Source organism: Barbus barbus, assembly GCF_936440315.1.
Source record: "Barbus barbus genome assembly, chromosome: 29".
Taxonomy (NCBI): domain Eukaryota; kingdom Metazoa; phylum Chordata; class Actinopteri; order Cypriniformes; family Cyprinidae; genus Barbus; species Barbus barbus.
In genome coordinates, this window is record NC_136757.1 from 28,769,348 (window position 1) to 28,788,235 (window position 18,888).

General features: G+C 34.5%; 3 protein-coding genes across 4 annotated transcripts in view; 2 read left to right on the forward strand and 1 right to left on the reverse strand.

Moving 5' to 3' along the window:
• LOC306848859 (inhibitor of nuclear factor kappa-B kinase subunit beta-like) overlaps positions 1–3,597 on the reverse strand; it is a 38,834-nt gene extending 35,237 nt beyond the window's left edge. The window contains exon 1 of the mRNA XM_079383613.1: positions 3,176–3,597. The gene's annotated coding sequence lies outside the window, so the exon portion shown is untranslated. The remainder of the gene's footprint in view (positions 1–3,175) is intronic.
• Positions 1–18,888, forward strand: part of LOC306849892 (uncharacterized protein) — a gene marked incomplete at its 5' end in the record, with an annotated part of 704,045 nt that overhangs the window by 576,513 nt on the left and 108,644 nt on the right. The gene's annotated exons all lie outside the window — the stretch shown is intronic.
• On the forward strand, positions 387–18,125 carry LOC306848860 (tissue-type plasminogen activator-like). 2 transcript variants are annotated; one of them, XM_079383615.1, is made up of 15 exons: positions 387–558; positions 5,177–5,267; positions 5,376–5,418; positions 6,474–6,608; positions 7,198–7,308; positions 9,265–9,439; positions 9,644–9,735; positions 9,809–9,983; positions 10,990–11,075; positions 11,989–12,051; positions 12,167–12,374; positions 13,828–13,964; positions 14,906–15,046; positions 15,830–15,978; positions 17,030–18,125. In XM_079383615.1, the coding sequence occupies exons 2-15, from the start codon at positions 5,205–5,207 to the stop codon at positions 17,189–17,191; spliced, it is 1,740 nt and encodes a 579-aa protein (XP_079239741.1). In that variant the 5' UTR covers positions 387–558; positions 5,177–5,204; the 3' UTR covers positions 17,192–18,125. The 2 variants fall into 2 exon arrangements, with proteins under 2 accessions (XP_079239741.1, XP_079239742.1); XM_079383616.1 differs by lacking the exon at positions 387–558 and adding an exon at positions 3,354–3,556.

Sequence of the window (18,888 nt, forward strand, 5' to 3'; positions counted from 1 at the left end):
AGCGACTTTTTATCTCACAGTTCGGACTTATTCACAGTTCTAATGTTCTTAGAATTGTTAGAAACAAAGGAAATTTCGAGAGATAAACGCACGTGTTCAAATTTGAACAATTACGAATTTAGCGTAAAGCCGTATTTGGCAATTTCCTTTTTATAAAAAAGTAGTTTTTTTTAGCGAATTTTTATCTTACAATTAGCCTATGTTTCTAAAAAAAATTTAATCATGCAATTTCGAGTTATATCTCTCCATTCTGATTTTTTCTCTTCAACGTCAAAAAAGTCGGACTTGTGAGGTTAAAAATTACCATTGTCTCTCTTTACAATAACTGACACTTGATGTTGTCTAATAATGCACCGCCTTGCGTACATGTTACGTGCCCAAATAGCGTAGTATTGACTCACTGATCTCACACACTTATCACTCCGCCCCGCATCAGCATCATCACCTCCGGGATAAATACCCTGAGATTCAGGAGCTTAGACACAGAGACAGAGACGCGTTAGTTTGGATTTAGACGCACTGGAGAGGAAGAGGGCTACAGCGCACTTGTTTCGAGAGGTGAGACGCGAGCACGCGCTTTATTTCACGCTTAGACATGTTTCGCTTTATGTGTTTGAGTTTAGAACAGGGCTGTGGTTCACAACAAACAGACAGCAGCATTTTGGGGCATCATAAGCGCGTTCCGAGCCGGCACAACTGATGCAGGAAACTCACCGATGATGCCCAAAAATAACATTTTGAGCATTTGAGACACCACCGAGTATGCATTTTCTACAAAACTGCATAGTGTATGAAAAAATATATATATATATTGACTTGATATATATTTTTGTTTACCTATCATTTTTTACACTGCATAGCATATATAATATATTGCTATAACATAAGCAAAATTGAGCATTTATTATATAAAACCTTACTTACAGATATAATAGTATAAAACTGGGATTTGAGACACTTCTAAAGAGTTATGTTATATACATAGACTACAAACTTGTGTAGCATTTGAAAAATATATATAATACACTGTAAACTTATGTACATGCACAGCTATTTAGACCAGCATGACTTATTTTATACTTGTGATGCCATGTTGATTCAGTCATTTAATAATATAAATATTGACATGTTAAGTAATATATATCATTAAAGTAAAATCTAGTATGTTTATGTTATAGATCTAGTATAAAAGAATGTAATTGTGTGGGTAAGACAGACTTTCAGTCAGTTTTTTTTAAATGTGTATACATTGTAAATTTGGTAAATGTGCAGTTGTTGCCTTAATAATCGATTTGTACCTGATTTAAACTTGTTAAAGTGACTTATATGGTCAGGTTGATCTGGTTTGGCTTGAAAAAAAACCTGTTACTTTAGGTTTAACCATAAGGAGCACTTGTATTTTCACAGTATATGTATAAAAAACATATGTGATCCTGTACCACAAAATCAGTCATAAGGGTCAATTTGACACCATCTGAAAGCTGAATAATCTTTCCATTGATGTATGGTTTGTTATAGGATCGGACAATATTTGGCTGAGATACAACTATTTGAAAATCTGGAATCTGAGGGTGCAAAAAAATCTAAATATTGAGAAAATCTCCTTTAAAGTTGTTCAAATGAAGTCCTTAGCAATGCATATTACTAATCAAAAATGAAGTTTTAATATATTTATGGTAGGAAATTTACAAAATATCTTCATGGAACATGATCTTTACTTAATATCCTAATGATTTTTGGCATAAAAGAAAAATCAATACTATTGACCCTTACAATGTATTTTTGGCTATTGCTACAAATATACCCCAGAGACTTAAGACTGCTTTTGTGCTCCAGTTTTGGTCAGCCTGATGGATCTGTGCTTGAGATCTGCTTACTCTAGTACACTGCAGTCATCAGACGTTCATCCAGCTCTTATACAGTACTCAGACTATAATTCATGTCGGCTCCTTCAGGCTCGCGTGACATTGATGCTCAGGAATTCATTATTCCCTTAATAACACTCTGCTGTGTGTAAATCCTCTCTTATCTGCAGAAGTACGAAACAGCATGCTTGTACCAGCACTGCACATCTAAAAACGTCATTCGCATGGGAGATACCGGGTGTCAGACACACTTTAAGAACCTAATCTAAAAAGGGTTGCAAAACTAACCAGACCGGAATGAGTAGAAACCGCCTCTGGATTTTATTAAGATCAGGTTTATGTTGTTCGTTTTTCCGTTGGCTCACAGTAAGCACATTTACAGCACGCTCTAATGCATGAGCTCTGTGATTTACAGACAGACTCTTTGTTGGTTTAAGTCAGATTCCTCAAAGGCTGCTCATAACTCAGCAGGTCTGCTTGTGCTGACGTTAACATGTTACTTGTTTTTGCTTCAAATTGCAAGCAGCTCCTCTTATCCTGCGCTCGTTCAGCCCTCGTATTTATCGAGAGCTTACAGATGGACAGATGCAGGCCAGATAGACAGACTCGTAATAAGAACGCTGTGTGTGTGTCTCTCTTTCTCTCTGCGCGCGGTGACTCAGCTTCGCTCCTTTACAAGCTTTTCGACTCACTCATCACGTTTGCTGTAATCTATTCCTCTATTCTTCCCTCCCACATGTCTTTCTGTCTGCTGGACAATGGCGCACTGTTCTGCCTTTGGGGCCTAAAGGAAGGATGGGATTTCACACAAATGCACACAAATGTTTTCTCTTTGCAAAAGTGCAACAACTTGTTTTCCAGTTAAAACATCCTTAAAATAAGATTAGAGAAGTGAAACTGACACAAGTTTAAGACTTGAATATTAATGCGATTTGTTTTGTTACATTTAAAGATTGTGCCACATGTTCTCGTTATTGATTTTTATGCTTAAAATGCTCTGAAATGATTATGCATTTGCTACTGAATTTTTTATATGTTGTGCAATTTTAACTCATGAATGTGTCTTGTTTTGAGGAAGTTTAGATATTTTAAGTTTGAGGTTGAAGTTTGAAGACAGAAATACTCTGAAGTTTGAGCTTCGATATGTTTGAAGACAAAAATACTCATGTTTGAGGTTGAAGAAGTTTGCAGTCAAAAATTCTTGAATTCTTGGTTGAAGTTTGAGGAGAAAATACACAAGTCTGAGGTTGAAGACCTTTGAAGGTAGATATACTCTTAAGGTTGAGGTTGAAGTTTACAAAAATACTCACGTTTGAATTTGAAGAATTTTGAAGATAGAAATACTCTTAAGCTTGTGACTGAAGAAGCTTGATGACAAAATACTCAAGTTTGAGGTTGAAGAACTTTGAAGATAGAAATACTCATAAGTTGGAAGTTGAAGAAGGTTGTAGACAAAGTACTCTTAAGTTGAGGTTGTTGCCAGTCTGCGGTTTTATATGCATGTGACTCAGATAGAGAGAGTTCATACTGACTCACGAGACCTGCTGCACATTGTAAATGAGGTCAAATATTAAGGATACCAAGAGAGGAGAACAGAAGGAAAGGCAGTTAAGAGGGGGAAAGAAAGAGAGAAAGAAAAGCGGGTGAGGTTTTACAGCAGTGCCATTCTGCAGACGCTCGGCTCGCATCAGGTCAGACAGATCCGCTTGTGTTGGTTCTCTTGAGTGTGTGTGTTGCGCAGGGGCTTCTGTCTCATGGGTGTGTGTGTGTTTTCTGTCTCTCGTGTCAGCTGGCTCCATATGTTTCCTGCACAACATGCTCCCTGTAACGTCTCACGCCCGTAATGAACATGCAACTAACCGCTGCATTATACTGCACGAGTGCTCACTTTATGTGCATGTGTTTTTGTGTTTGCATTTAACTTAATGCCAGATGTGTTTATTCTGACAAATAAACCGATGCAAGTAGAAGAATTTGATGAGAAATGTTTGAGTTTATATTAAGATCTCGTACTTTTCATCTCAGACTTTGGTATCTTGGCAAACGCGAGCACAGTTTGAGACATTATTGGGATATATACCGAAACATTAGAAGAGATGCATGTGAGATTACTGGGGGATTTTTCTCTAGAGAAACATCTCCAGTCACAATGGGGTTTTGGAGAAGCAGTTGCGATTTCATAGAAATCAGCAGGTGTGTTTCTATTATTCACTCCTCAGGGATTTTCCCACTTTAAGTCAGTGATGACTGAATAATAACTGTTAAAAATGTATAACCGTTGCACTGAGGAATGCTGGATAAACTGGTTAGGTTGTTTATAGTAGATACATTGTGCATTGTTCTGTTCTTGCATGCATTTTTGAAATTTTGCCCTTGAAATGTTGAATAAAAAATATATTTTTGGACATTAGTTTTCTGTAAATGTTGTATTTAAATCCAATTTGTTATGGTGACCCATACTCGGAATTTGTGCTCTGCATTTAACCCATCCAACGTGCACACACACAGCAGTGAACACACACACACACACACACACACAGCAGTGAACACACACGGTGAACACACAGCTATTTATGCTGTGGCATCCGGGGAGCAGTTGGGAGTTCAGTGCCTTGCTCAAGAGTACCTCAGTTATGGTTAACTCAGTTATCAGTTATTGAGGTGGAGAGAGCGCTGGATATTCACTCCCCTCACCTACAATCCCTGCCAGACCTGAGACTCGAACCGCAACCTCGGGTTACAGGTCCAACTCTCTAGCCATTAGGCCACGACTGCCCCTGTGTGTGTGTGTGCGTGTATTTGTGCGTGTGTTTGTGCGTGTGTGTGTGTGTGTGTGTGTGTGTGTGTGAGATGTGGTGGTTCATGACTAATTTCTTTTCAGGAGAAACTCTTTTCTCTGTTTTGCGGTCCTTGTTAAAGTCTCTGTTCCACACGGGACGCTCACAATGTCAGACAAAAGAAAAACAGATCATGAAGCCATTAAACTCTTTCTATATTTAGACAAAAAAATGCCCACACATTACCACAAAACTTTGTTTCAAAGTGGAAACAGATTGTCATTGCATTTCTGCTGATGCCATGACACATTTTTGTGTAATAAGAGCCAGTGTTATGTTAGTATCACTTTATAGTTTTTATTTTTCCTTTTGAAGTTTTAAAGATTCTTCTGTTGTTTTTGTCATTTTTAATATTTTTTAAAATATTTCTATATATTTTTATTACTTTTTAAAATTCCCCATTATTATAGAAAAAAGCAACATCTGTAATAACATTTTAATATGAAATGTGTAACAAACCTTTCTGTTTTGCAGGAATTTACAGAGAAACCTTCAGGTCAACATGAATTTATTACTAAATCTGCTGTTGCTGCTTTTTGCGCTATGCTGTGCTGCAGATCCCAAAGTAAGTGTGTGTGTGTGTGTGTGTGTGTGTGTGTGTGTGTGTGTTGGTGAAAGAGAGAGATGTTAATGCATGCTATCTGGATTGAACAACATTCTGCATCTCTGACAGGTGCTGAATATCAGACAGAAGAGAGGCACGCGTACATATAGAGGTGAGTTTTATTCTGACCTCTCAAATTCATCTCTGGCTATGATGCATGTATTGCATGTTATTTCTGCAGCAGGCCTATGTAGTTTATTGTGCTAATTTCCTCTATGCATGGAATACAACAGTGACATATTCACATGACCAGCAAAACACTTCTGCTGGTGTAACACATCCATCCACAGATAGATAGATAAAAAAAGACCCTTTGAGTCTTCCTTGACAGTACATATGATTAAAAATGATTAGAATATAATATTGTCAGGTTCATCAGCCAATCAAATTGTTCTATTTGTACCTGGTGGGAGGAGTTTTTCTTAGTGGTAGATAGAGTTCAGTTTGACCGTATTTGACGAAAATAAGTTTATTTTCACCATAAATAGTCATTAGTAAGTATGCTTATGACGGGTTTCCTAATCAAGATTCATTCTAGTGAATCGATTTAAAAGTCCAATTCATTGTAGTGATTCGGTTCGTTTGAACTGTTTATGTAAATGAACAGATTTAGAATCAATTCTATTCCCACAATATTTTTAATCGGTTATATGTGAATTAAGATGTTTTGTTATTGTTGTTTCTTTTGATACTGTTCCATACTGTTATCCCAAATTGAGTTAATTCATATGGCTCTTGATTAAATCTTTATATTGATTAAATCATTATATATACATTTTACGCATAAATTGACTCATATGACTGCCAAAAAATCTTGTTTTCAAGATGGTAACTGTAATAGTAAGCTGTATAATGTAAACAAATGCTATCAATCATATCCTCAGTATGTTGTTGTTGTCTATTAGAGGGCGCTGTGTACACAGGAAAAACACATGTCACACATGCACTTCAGCATTCAGGACAAACACATCAAAACTGTGTCTTCTGCTCAAAACACTGTCTTTCATTCCAGAACGAAGCACCTTTTATCCTTTGTTTGTTTCTGTCCTCTCTGTTCTGCCCCAGTCTGATGTGAAGGAGTAGGCTTGAGTCATTTAATTTGCATCTATCCTTGACCACAACCATTATGTCTTAATTTCCATGTAATTTTGTGTGTGTGTGTGTCAGACGCTTGTGTGGACGCTAATTCGGCCGCGGTCAGAGACATTGGAGCGACGTGGCTGCGATGGAAGGGTCAGAAAGTTGAATTCTGCCGCTGTGCCGTTCGAGCAAGAGTACGCTGTCATGAGATACCGGTGACCAGTGAGTGATCACACACTCTACCATAAACATTTGTATAATAGACTAACATTTTTTAAAGAAAAAGGACCATTTACTCTTTTATTTATAAAATAATAAGTGCATATAAAGTACACAATGTGTTTCCCTTTATGTGTGTGTGTGTTTCTGTCCACTGGATGAAAAACACAGCATTTCTGCAGCACCACCTGTTTTAGTTCAAATCATTTCAATTTGAGTGTAGAGTCACACAGAGCGTCTCCTCCCCGTGAGTCACCCTCTCAAGCAGATCCAAGCTATATTCTCATCCTGCGGTCACGGAAAAAATCACTGGAATTAAAAACGTGATTTTGAATTATGCCACACTACACAACCGCTTGACCACAATTTATAGACTCTTAAGTTGTAAAAGTTGTTATATTTCTAAATATAAAATGATGTAATCATTATGCAAAACCACTTTACACCCAATTAATTACGAATATTTTGGAAAGACCAAAAATGTTCGTAGCACACTTAGAATAGCATTTCTATGCAATAAAATAAATGTCATTTATTAAACTCAGAAATAGTCTGCAATGGACACCCAGATGTTTATTGTTCTGTTTTTCAGAATGTTTTGTGTCGAAGTGTTATAATGGAGGGACGTGTAAAGAAGCCGTTTACTCCAGTGACTTCATTTGCCAGTGTCCGCCCGGCTTTACAGGCACTCAGTGTGAAATCAGTAAGTCACCAGCAGTTGACCTTGTAGCAAACACTGCTATTTATCACAGGTTTTTAGTTATACTAATCTTACTTATTTATAATTTAGTTTTTGTTTTGTGTTATTACTTGCTAGTAAAATCAATGTTACTTACTATGAACTAGTATAACTAGTATAAATTACTAACTTATAACTTTTTTTAGTATCAGCTTATTTTAGGATCATTACTTGCTAGTAAAATTAGTGTAATAGTACTATTTTTAGTGTATCATTGCTTGCTAGTAAAATAAGTGTAATTAGTATAACTTACTATTTTTAGTATCAGTAGTTGCTAGTAAAATTAATTATTGTAACTAGTACACTAACTAATAGTAACTACACTTACTGTTGTTAATAGTATTAGTTGCTAGTAAAACTTGTATAATTTAATATTATTAGAATTATTAGTTGCTAGTAAAATTACCGCAATTAGTATAACATACTAGTTTTAGTAGTATTATTTGCCAGTATAACTTACTTTTTTTAGCATTAGTACTATTTTTAGTACTATTATGTGCTAGTAAATTAGTATACCTAGTGTAACTTATACTTTTTAGTATTATAAGTTAGTATAATTAGTAAGTAAACTAGTATAACTTACTAACTTATAACTTTTTTAGTATCATTAGTTTCTTATACATGTAGTGTAATTAGTATAGCTTATTAGGTATTAGTATCATTACTTGGTAGTAGAATTAGCGTAACTAGTAAAACGTACTATTTTTAGTGTATCATTACTTGCTAGTAAAATAATCGGAATTAGTAAAACGTACACATTTTAGTATTATTAGTTGGTAGAATAATTAGCATAACTAGTATAACTTACTATTTGTAGTATTATTAGTTTGTAGTATAATTAGCATAACTAGTATAACTTACTATTTTTTGTATTATTAGTTGGTAGTATAATTAGCATAACTAGTATAACTTACTATTTTTAGTATTATTAGTTTGTAGTATAATTAGCATAACTAGTATAACTTACTATTTTTAGTATTATTAGTTGGTAGTATAATTAGCATAACTAGTATAACTTACTATTTTTGGTATTATTAGTTTGTAGTATAATTAGCATAACTAGTATAACTTACTATTTTTAGTATTATTAGTTGGTAGTATAATTAGCATAACTAGTATAACTTACTATTTTTAGTATTATTAGTTTGTAGTATAATTAGCATAACTAGTATAACTTACTATTTTTAGTATTATTAGTTGGTAGTATAATTAGCATAACTAGTATAACTTACTATTTTTGGTATTATTAGTTGGTAGTATAATTAGCATAACTAGTATAACTTACTATTTTTAGTATTATTAGTTGGTAGTATAATTAGCATAACTAGTATAACTTACTATTTTTTGTATTATTAGTTGGTAGTATAATTAGCATAACTAGTATAACTTACTATTTTTAGTATTATTAGTTGGTAGTATAATTAGCATAACTAGTATAACTTACTATTTTTAGTATTATTAGTTGGTAGAATGATTAGCATAACTAGTATAACTTACTATTTTTAGTATTATTAGTTGGTAGTATAATTAGCATAACTAGTATAACTGACTATTTTTAGTATTATTAGTTGGTAGAATGATTAGCATAACTAGTATAACTTACTATTTTTTTGTAATATTAGTTGGTAGTATAATTAGCATAACTAGTATAACTTACTATTTTTAGTATTATTAGTTGGTAGAATGATTAGCATAACTAGTATAACTTACTATTTTTTGTATTATTAGTTGGTAGTATAATTAGCATAACTAGTATAACTTACTCTTTTAGTATTATTAGTTGCTATCACCCTCATTGAGATTCTCTTTGGGCTTTACACACATTTAAATCATTCAACAAAACATGCAAAAATTGATAATTGATAACACAAACATTAATAAGTCTAATTTTGAGGTTGTGTTTTCTTGCGTTTCTCTCAGACACAACTGAGCGATGTTCCAGAGGTCAGGGGTCAGGTTACCGTGGCACCTGGAGCATGAGTGTGTCAGGACTGGAGTGTATTAACTGGAATTCTAGCTCACTCCGAGGGAAGAAGTTCACAGCCAGGAGACCGGAGGCAAACACATTGGGACTGGGAAATCACAACTACTGCAGGTGCACACACACTTCCTCCAGCTTTCATGAAATTAATGCATGAAGTTAAACACTGGTGTCATATTGCCCTTCCGTGCAATTTGCAAATTGATTTCACCATGCTTTTAAACCAAAAAAGATTTTTGCTTTCATGCATTTAGCTGCATTGTGTTGTTTGTGATTATATTAATAATAATCATGTTTGGGTTGTGTTTTATTCCTCAGGAATCCAGATGGAGATGCTAAACCCTGGTGTTACGTTTATAAAAAGGCTGAGATCTCATGGGAGTTCTGCTCTTTACCGACCTGCGTAATCGGTACAAACACTTAACACACAAAGACATGCATATCCATATCCATATAGTGTGTACTAATGTCGTGTTTTTTCAGACCCCTATCTAGAGTGCGCACGGGGATCCGGTCAGACCTACAGAGGGACGAAAGCCATCACCCGCAGCGGTTTGAAGTGTCTGTCATGGGACTCACCTGCAGTGTCTCGAAAGATCTACAACGCATGGAGGTCCGACGCCAGAGAGATCGGCATCGGCAGCCACAACTTCTGCAGGTTCAGTGAATTATACATTGAATTAAATTAGAAATGCGTTAACATTAACTAGTTCCAGCTCTCACTACTGCTTTAGTCTCTGTAATGCCGGGATGTGTTTCTTTAGAATTTTGATCCCGTTGAACATTTCTTAAAACTTCAACACAGTTTTTTTTTTACTTCAACTTTTTTTTTTAAAAAACCTTTATTAAATTTCTTTGCATAACAAACATGCATTATCATTGTTAATCAAACTCAAACTAAATCTAAAAAAAAAGAAAACTAAATTAAATTAAGAATTTTTGTAAGAGAAATAAATACAAAAATAAATAATAGCAAATTATTACAAATAAGAATAAAAAAAACCTAAGCAGGGCTTAATACATATTGCAAGTAATTTAGGAAGTTTTAAGGCATTTTTTCAGCTGCTTTAAGGATTGAAATGATAAACTTTGAGCAACTTTAAAAATACACATTTGTGTAAATAAATGATCACTATTTAAATCTATTCTAATTCTATTTGATCTGTCTTTTTTTTATAAAAAAAAACACACACTTGACCTTCTATCAATTGCATATTTATTCTCTCACTTTTCTTGAAAAACTAACACTAGCTTTCTTTTTTTATATTCTATCTACTCGTTTTCTTTAAAAAAAACCCTTTGTTATGTGTACTGCGTTAGGCTAACTGAGGCTTGTCATAGCACTTGTTGCTCTTTTGTTGGTTTTGATTGCTTCTAATGTCCTCATTTGTAAGTCACTTTGGTTAAAAGCATCTGTTAAATGACTAAATGTAAAACTTACATATAATCAAAATATTATTACACAAAAATTCAAAGTCTTTGTTTTGCATAAAAACACCATATATGCATCTATATCAAAGTACCATTACTATATCAAGAAACCAGTCACAACATTGCTTTAACCATAGAGTGTGGTAAAAACACTGTAAAGTCTCATCCTCAATCTTCCTACAGCGTCAGAAATCAGGTCTCCGTCTCTAACTCTGGCTGTTTTCCCCTCACAGGAACCCAGACGGGGACCTCGGCCCCTGGTGTCACGTCTATAAAGGGTCTCGGTTGACCTGGGAGCTCTGTGACGTCCCTAAGTGCCGTAAGTCTGCACTGCTGCCATGACATCTGATCAATACAATACATGAGTCACTGTTTAGTCAAGGTTTCGCATTTGTATAATCACCATTTTTGTGGACAGACGTTTACAGCATTTTGGAAGTATTCCACCAAATAAAAGCTTGTTGTTTTTTGATGTCATAGAGATTATTAATAAATAGCTAGATAGATAGATAGATAGATAGATATTTTAATCATTTTGTAGTGTTTTTATCATTTCTATCAGTTATTGTTTTTTTTAATATGTCAGTAGTTTTAATTTTTATTTTGGTTTGAGTTATTTTAGTACTATAGCTCAGTTAAACTTTATTTCTGTTCGTTAAACTAAATGAAAATGAGAAATGTTGCTTTGACAACTTGCTGTAACTAGATGAAATTTAAAATATTATTTCAGTAAATGTCTGCATTTATTTCAAGCAATGAAAATGTTTTTTAATGGTTTAGATAACGATGATAACCTTGTTAGCTATATTTAAATGTTTGAAAATTTTACAGTACAATTGTAATTTACCACAGGAATATATTTGTTAATTTTTTATAATTAGTTAATAATAATAATAATAACAATAATTATAATGATTGTTTTGACTAATTAATAAAAATCAGTGAATACATAACACAAAATTAAATAAACAGATAATAAAGATACAAATAATTATTATTGTTGTCATGCTTTAACTAACAATAATAATAATAATTATTATTATTTTATTTGTATGTATTTTCTAATTATTATTCAATTGAATTAGGTTCCTAAAATAGCTGAGTGAATGTAATGTGGACTCAATATGCGTCACATGTTTCACTCTTAATCATTTAAATCAGTCCTGACACATTTATTTGTCTAAATCTTGTGTGTGGGTGCTTTTTTAACAATATTTGTCTTGGTTCCACAGAGAGGAAGACTCCGTCAATCACCACACTCGGACCACGAGCCCCGATTACCACCAACAATCAAGGTGAGACAGTGAAAGATAACGAGACTTTTATATTTTATAAAGAAAACGAGTAGTGTTTTCTCTGGCATATGAGACTCTAGGGTGATCTGATCTCTGAGTGATTTCTCACGCTCAGGTTCCTGCGGTCAGCGGGTTGAAGCTCCTTCAAACTCTCTGCCCATGTTCAGGATTCGTGGAGGTCAGGTCAGCGATATCAGAGAGCAGCCGTGGCAGGCCGCCATCACCGTCTATCTGCCACGCGGCAAATCATACAACTTCCTCTGCGGCGGCGTCCTCATCGACTCCTGCTGGATCCTCACCGCCGCTCACTGCTTCCAGCAGAGGTGTGTGTGTGTGTGTTTGTGTGTTTGTGTGTTTGTGTGTTTGTGTGTGTGTGTGTTTGTGTGTTTGTGTGTTTGTGTGTGTGTGTGTGTGTGTGTGTTTGTGTGTGTGTGTGTTTGTGTGTTTGTGTGTGTGTGTGTGTGTGTGTGTGTGTGTGTGTGTGTGTGTGTGTGTACATGTTTATGCTACATTGTGGTGACCAAATGTCCCCAAAAGGATAGTAAAACCTGATTTGTTTTTCCAAGGGAATTTTTTTAAATTAAAAATAGTAAATGATGTTCATCTGAAAGTGTAAGAATGCAAACAGGTTTTCTGTAAGGGGTAGGATTAGGGTTAGGGGATAGAAAATATTGTTGGGTCAGTATAAAAGTAATAGAAGTCTATGGAAAGTCCCCACAATTCACAGAAACAAACGTGTGTGTGTGTGTCAGTTTCGCTTCCTACTTAATACATTAAAGACAGATTAGTTCAAGTTCAAGTTCAAGTTCAAGTTGAGCTTTATTGTCATTCTTCTACATGTGGGGACATACAGTGGAACGAAATGTTGTGCCTCGCAGAACCACGGTGCTACATAAATACAGACATACAACAATGAAGTAAAAAACACTATAAACCTGTACACAACTAACCTACTGACAGATTTAACTAGAAGTATACTATTATAAGTATTTACTCTATACAAACTACAAAAATAGAAGATAAAAAATACAAACTATACTTGAGATTAACTTGATTAACTTGAGATGCAAATGTATTGGGTGGTGATGGCGCAGTGGATAAGACGCATGCCTTTGGTGTGAGAGACCCGGGTTCGAATCCACTGTGAGACACCAATGTGTCCCTGAGCAAGACACTTAACCCCTAGTTGCTCCAGAGGCGTGCGACCTCTGACATATATAGCAATTGTAAGTCGCTTTGGATAAAAGCGTCAGCTAAATTAATAAATGTAAAATGAATGACAGACTGAAGAAAATGAAGCGAGTTTATGATTAAAACAAGAACAAATATAATATCAATAGGATATATGAAAGCTTCCCTTTTAACTAAGTTTCTTTTTGGTAGATATTTGTTTTAATCAGACTCACTTCATTTTGATAAATTTCTTTCTTTCTTTTTTGCATTTAAGCTTTTTTTCTTTTATAAAATGAATTAAAAAGTAACGGGAACCAGTTGAAAATGAATGTTTAAAGCGATGTTTCATTGTGTAAACCTTTACATGTAGTTGACTACTTGTGTTTCCTTCTGTTTAGTCCTTAAATATTCTTTTCTTGGTCTTAAAGTCCTAAGTTTACCTTCATAAAACCTGCACAAACCCTATAATGGAAAAAAATGGAAGTTATGTTTTAAAGATAATAATTTAGCTGAAAACAAGACAAAGGTCTTGCATTTTTAAAACTGTATTTAGTTATTATTATTCTTATTTTTAATAATTTGTCTTCTGTAATCTGAGTTTAGATTTGATGAGAATCGTCTTCGAGTGGTTCTGGGTCGAACCTTCAGGCTTCAGAACTCCAGCAGCGAGCAGATCTTTGACGTGGAGAAATACTGGATCCACGAGCAGTACGACGACGAGACGTATGACAATGATATCGGTGAGACTCACACACTGCTCTAGAATCCATTCTACACTCTTACACACATAAACCAGATCCTAGCGATTATTAAGATCATCAGCTCACAGTCTGCTGGTGGCAGGGCCACTGTTATTATATTATATGTATATTTGTTATTTATCTAAATATACACTGTTGTTCAAAAGTTTGGGGTTAGTAGGGTTTTTAAGTCTCTTCTGCTCACCATTCTTTGATTAAAAATGCAGTAAAAATAGCAAAATATTATTAGAAGTTAAAATCACTGTTTTCTATGTGAATCTACTGTATGTTAATATGTCATTTATTCTTGTCGAAGTTGAATTTTCTGCATAATTACTCCAGTCGTCACTGTCACATGATCCTTCAGAAATCATTCTAATATGCTGCTCAATAAATACATTTATGCATTTAGCAGATGCTTTTATCCAAAGCGACTTACATTGCATTCAAGTTTCTACATTTTATCAGCTCTTGCTTTCCCTGGGAATCGAACCCATGATCTTGGCGTTGCTAGCGCCATGCTCTACTGTTTGAGCTACAGGAAAGCTCAAACATTTGAGCTACATTTTATTTTTCAGGTATCTTTGATGAATAGAAAGTTCAAAAGAACATTATTTAAAATAGAAATCTTTTGTAACATTGTAAATGTCTTTATTGTCACTTTTGATGAATTTAATGCATCCTTAATGAATAAATGTATTTACAGTCAAATCTTTCTGACCCCAAACTTTTGAACGCTGTGTGCTTATTTAATATTATAATTTAGACTTTAGAAAAACAATCTATTGACTAATCTTAAAAGAGGTTTTGATATTGTTTGTGTTTATGAAATGCACGTAATGATAGAGTATATTAGCTTGTTCTGTAATTTGGTCGTATCAGTATTTATAAGGTTTTAAATGTGATTTGAGTTGTGAGTTTCTTGTTCCTCATGTCTTCAGCTCTGCTCAAGTTAAAGAGTGAGGTCGGGATCTGTGCCATTCACTCTCCAGAAGTCCTGCCTGCATGTTTACCAGAACCTAACCTGGTTTTACCGGATTGGACAGAGTGTGAGATCTCTGGTTACGGGAAAGAGGAAGAGTGTAAGATTTCTTATCAGAAGTACTGTGTGCTACCGTTTTGTAGCAACCGTTTTTTTTAAATTCAACTTTTTAGAATCTTATCTAAAACTCCTTCAGAGAAGCTACATTTACATGAGAAGCAACACTGCACAAGTAATTAAGACTTGTTTTAATAGATTGTGTCATTAATGCGAGTGTATTTTGTCTTACCGCACTGGTAGATTTTTCACATGCTTATGCTTTATTTTTTAAATATGGGAAAAATCTGCCAATGCAGAAAGACACAATTATATTTTAAGAATAAGTGAAAAATCTGCCAGTGCAGTAAGAAAAAAACATTTTAAAAATAAGTGAAAGCTGCCAGAGAAAAATAAATGAATAAATAAGTGACAAATCTGCCAGCGCAGTAAGACAATAATAATAAAAATAAATCAAAATAAGTGAAAAGCTACTAGTACAGTAAGACAAAAGTACATTTTAAAAGTGAAAAATCTGCCAGTGCAGTAAGAAAAAAATATTTTAAAACATTTTAAAAATAAAGTAAAAATGCTTATATTGCAGCAAGACAAAAAGTTGTCTATAAAAAGAAAACCAGTCTTAATATCTTGTGCAGTGTTGCTTAAGTAAACTTACATTGTTTGGTCCTTAAAACTTACAAGGATTTTAAGGTATTTTAACTGAAAAACTAAATAAAAATACTCAATAAGATTTTGTTGCAGTGCTTCTTGATAGTCCAAATAACACTGAAGTGACTGAGGAACTGTATGATAATTTTTGTTTTTCTTCTGTCGTTGTCTCTCTCAGTTTCTCCGTTTTACTCGGAGCGAATTAAGCGCGGTCTGGTGCGCTTGTGGCCGCAGGAACAGTGTGTCTCGGAGAAGCTGGCCGGCCGTCTGGTGACCCCAAACATGCTGTGTGCCGGAGACACGCGCGGCCTGGACGACGCCTGCAAGGTAACCAGACGTTCAGCTTCGGTTTGCATTACCAGTGCTGAGGAATGTTACTTTTAAAAGTAATGCATACTCCCTGAAAAATAACTAATTATGTTACTTAGTAACTTTTTATGGAAAGTAAAGCATTGTGTTACTTTTGAGTTACTTTTTAAATCTGGGCAGGGCTTGCTTGTTTGTTTTTAATATAAAAAAGTTCTTCTTTTACAAATGTAAAAGCCCTTTCACACTTAAAGTGAAATGAATCCGCATCAGGCTGAAGGAAATGTAAATTCACGTCTGTACAGTAGAGGGCGCAGCTCACGCATGAAAAATATGACGCATGTGAAGAAAGTTCAACACTATTCTATAGAAACCCGTTTCTGCCACTGAATAAAAAATAAAAAAGGTAATTGCTTTTAGCTCACAATTATGACTTTTTTTCTCCGATTTGCAAGTTTATATCTCACAAATCTGAAAAAAAAACGTCAGAATTGTGAGATAAAAAGTCTCAATAACCTTTTTTTAATTTTTTATTCAATGGCGGAAATGGGCCTCCATACTATTCAGCAATAACACAAATATGTAATTTTTTACTTATTAGTCTGGCTGAATTGCATCATCGAAGTTCAGCAGCAAAGACATTGGTTAATAAAATGGGATTAAATACATAAATTACATTTGTCTTATTTAACATAGGATATTTAATTATTGCAGGTTTGTATAATATTCTGACTGTTTTTATTCATGTTAAGGAATACTGAATCTGTTTATGTGCAGGTGAGATGAGTAAATACATGTTCATATTTAGTCTAGAACTACAATAAGCATCATGTTCACACAGCGCACAGTGCTCCCGATTTCTCTCAACATGGCAACACCAGAGCTGTCGGTCAATACATGGGAAGTAACTGGTGTTACATGTTTAAAAAAGTAACTCAGATATGTCCTTCTAAATGAAAAAGTAATGCATTACTTTAAAAGTTACTTGTTTTACTTTACTCGCGTTACTTGTAATGCGTTACACCCAACACTGTGCGTTACTGTGCGTGTTGATTGATGGGTTTTTCTTCAGGGGGATTCCGGCGGTCCTCTGGTGTGTCCCAAAAACGGCAGGATGACTCTGATGGGTTTGATCAGCTGGGGCGACGGCTGCGGGAAGAAAGACACCCCTGGCGTTTACACACGTGTCACAAACTACACAAACTGGATCTCCAGCAAGATGAGAGCCAACTGAGACGCATACCAACAGCATTCGCACAAAATACAGTGACTGTCGGGTACAGAAAGTAAGGTGATGGGGAAAACACCTCGCATTCACCGGCCTTCATGCCTACTGGACTCTACATTTGACCTGCTCTGTGGGTTTGAGTGGCATTTTAAGAGGAGATGTGGGAATACGACAGATGCTGCGAGTCGGTCATTGTAGATCATGTTGCACATGGGACGAGAAATCGGACTCTTTTTAATTCACAACACACAACATGGCCTTCAATTTGCAAAAGCAAAACATGAGAAATGCCTGAATGCTAACGTGTGAACTCTGATGCACAAGATCTATTAAAAGTACTCTTTTTTAAATGATAATGTATTTAGAGGCACTTTTGCTTTGCTTTTAAATAGTGAAGATGTGAGTGGCACTTTTGAATGTTATGTGATGCTTATAATGCTTGTTAAATCTTAATTATTTTTAACACTAAACATCTGCTGGGTCAGAGAGACGTTTGTTTTGGTGGTCAGTGTTGCTGCGTTGATCCAAACACATTCATTTGACTGTATTTAATACGACTTGTTTGACTGCAAAATGTCTTTAGCAAACCAGATCTAATATTATTAAAAACTTTAGTTATATTAAATTAATATTTAACTATTTAACATCTTTTATACACACGAGCAGCTAGTGCTAAATGATTGTTTTTATACAGTAAATGCTTGTACATTATTTTCGCCTGACATTTTATAAAACGTGAAATGGAAACTGTTCTTTGTCTTCTGTATGAAAATATTTATTTCAGATTCAGAAGATGATTTTTTTTTTCTTCAGCAAGTGTTTTGTGAATTCACGCTGTCTATTTAGTTAAACTGGATAATGGGTGAGTGATTTCAGGAAAAACTGCGAAACAGTTACAAAATAAAAGTCATTTCAGAGACTTCAGGAGTCTTGCAGAAATATATAATTTCCTTGTTTTTATTTGCTTTAAATGGATGCCTGTTTCCACCTCTGGATAAAAAATGAAAAAAGTAATTGTGACTTTTTATCTAACAATTCAGATTTTTTTTCTTGCACTTTCGAGTTTACATCTCATAATTCAGATTTTTTTTCTTGCACTTTCGAGGTTACATCTCATAATTCAGATTATTTTCTCTTCGTTGCATGATACAAACTCTGAATTTTATTTCTCAAAACTGTGACAAAGTCGAAGTTGCGAGTTATAAAGTCAGTATTGCATGATGTAAACTTCAGAAAAACTCAGAATTGTAAGATATATCTCGTAACTGTGACTCTTACCAGAATTGCGAGTTTATATCTCACAATTCTGACTTTATAACGCAATTGTGAGTTTGTCACAATTCTGAGAAATGAAGTCGAAATTGCAAGCTGTAAAGTCAGTATTGCATGATATAAACTCACAATTGCAAGAAAAAACTAAAAACTGAGATAAACGTGCAATTCTGAGAAATAATGTCAGAATTGTGAGATACAAACTATGAGATATTGTGACTGTTTTCAGAATTGCGAGTTTATATCTCAATTCTGACTTTATAACACAATTGTGAGTTTATATGTCAGAATTCAGAGAAATGAAGTCAAACTTGCAATATAAACAAGAAGTTTATAAAGTCAGTATTGCATGATATAAAAAACTAAGAATTTCGATTCTGAGAAATAAATCTGAATTGCGAGATAACTGTGTGAGATATATCTCGCAATTG

Excerpts from the sequence above, each read along its gene's own strand:
- LOC306848860 (XM_079383615.1), top strand. The coding sequence starts at position 5,205 with ATGAATTTATTACTAAATCTGCTGTTGCTGCTTTTTGCGCTATGCTGT. Across the intron at positions 9,736-9,808 it reads TTTACCGACCTGCGTAATCG|ACCCCTATCTAGAGTGCGCA; the intron begins GTACAAACACTT and ends GTGTTTTTTCAG. Across the intron at positions 11,076-11,988 it reads CTGTGACGTCCCTAAGTGCC|AGAGGAAGACTCCGTCAATC; the intron begins GTAAGTCTGCAC and ends TTGGTTCCACAG.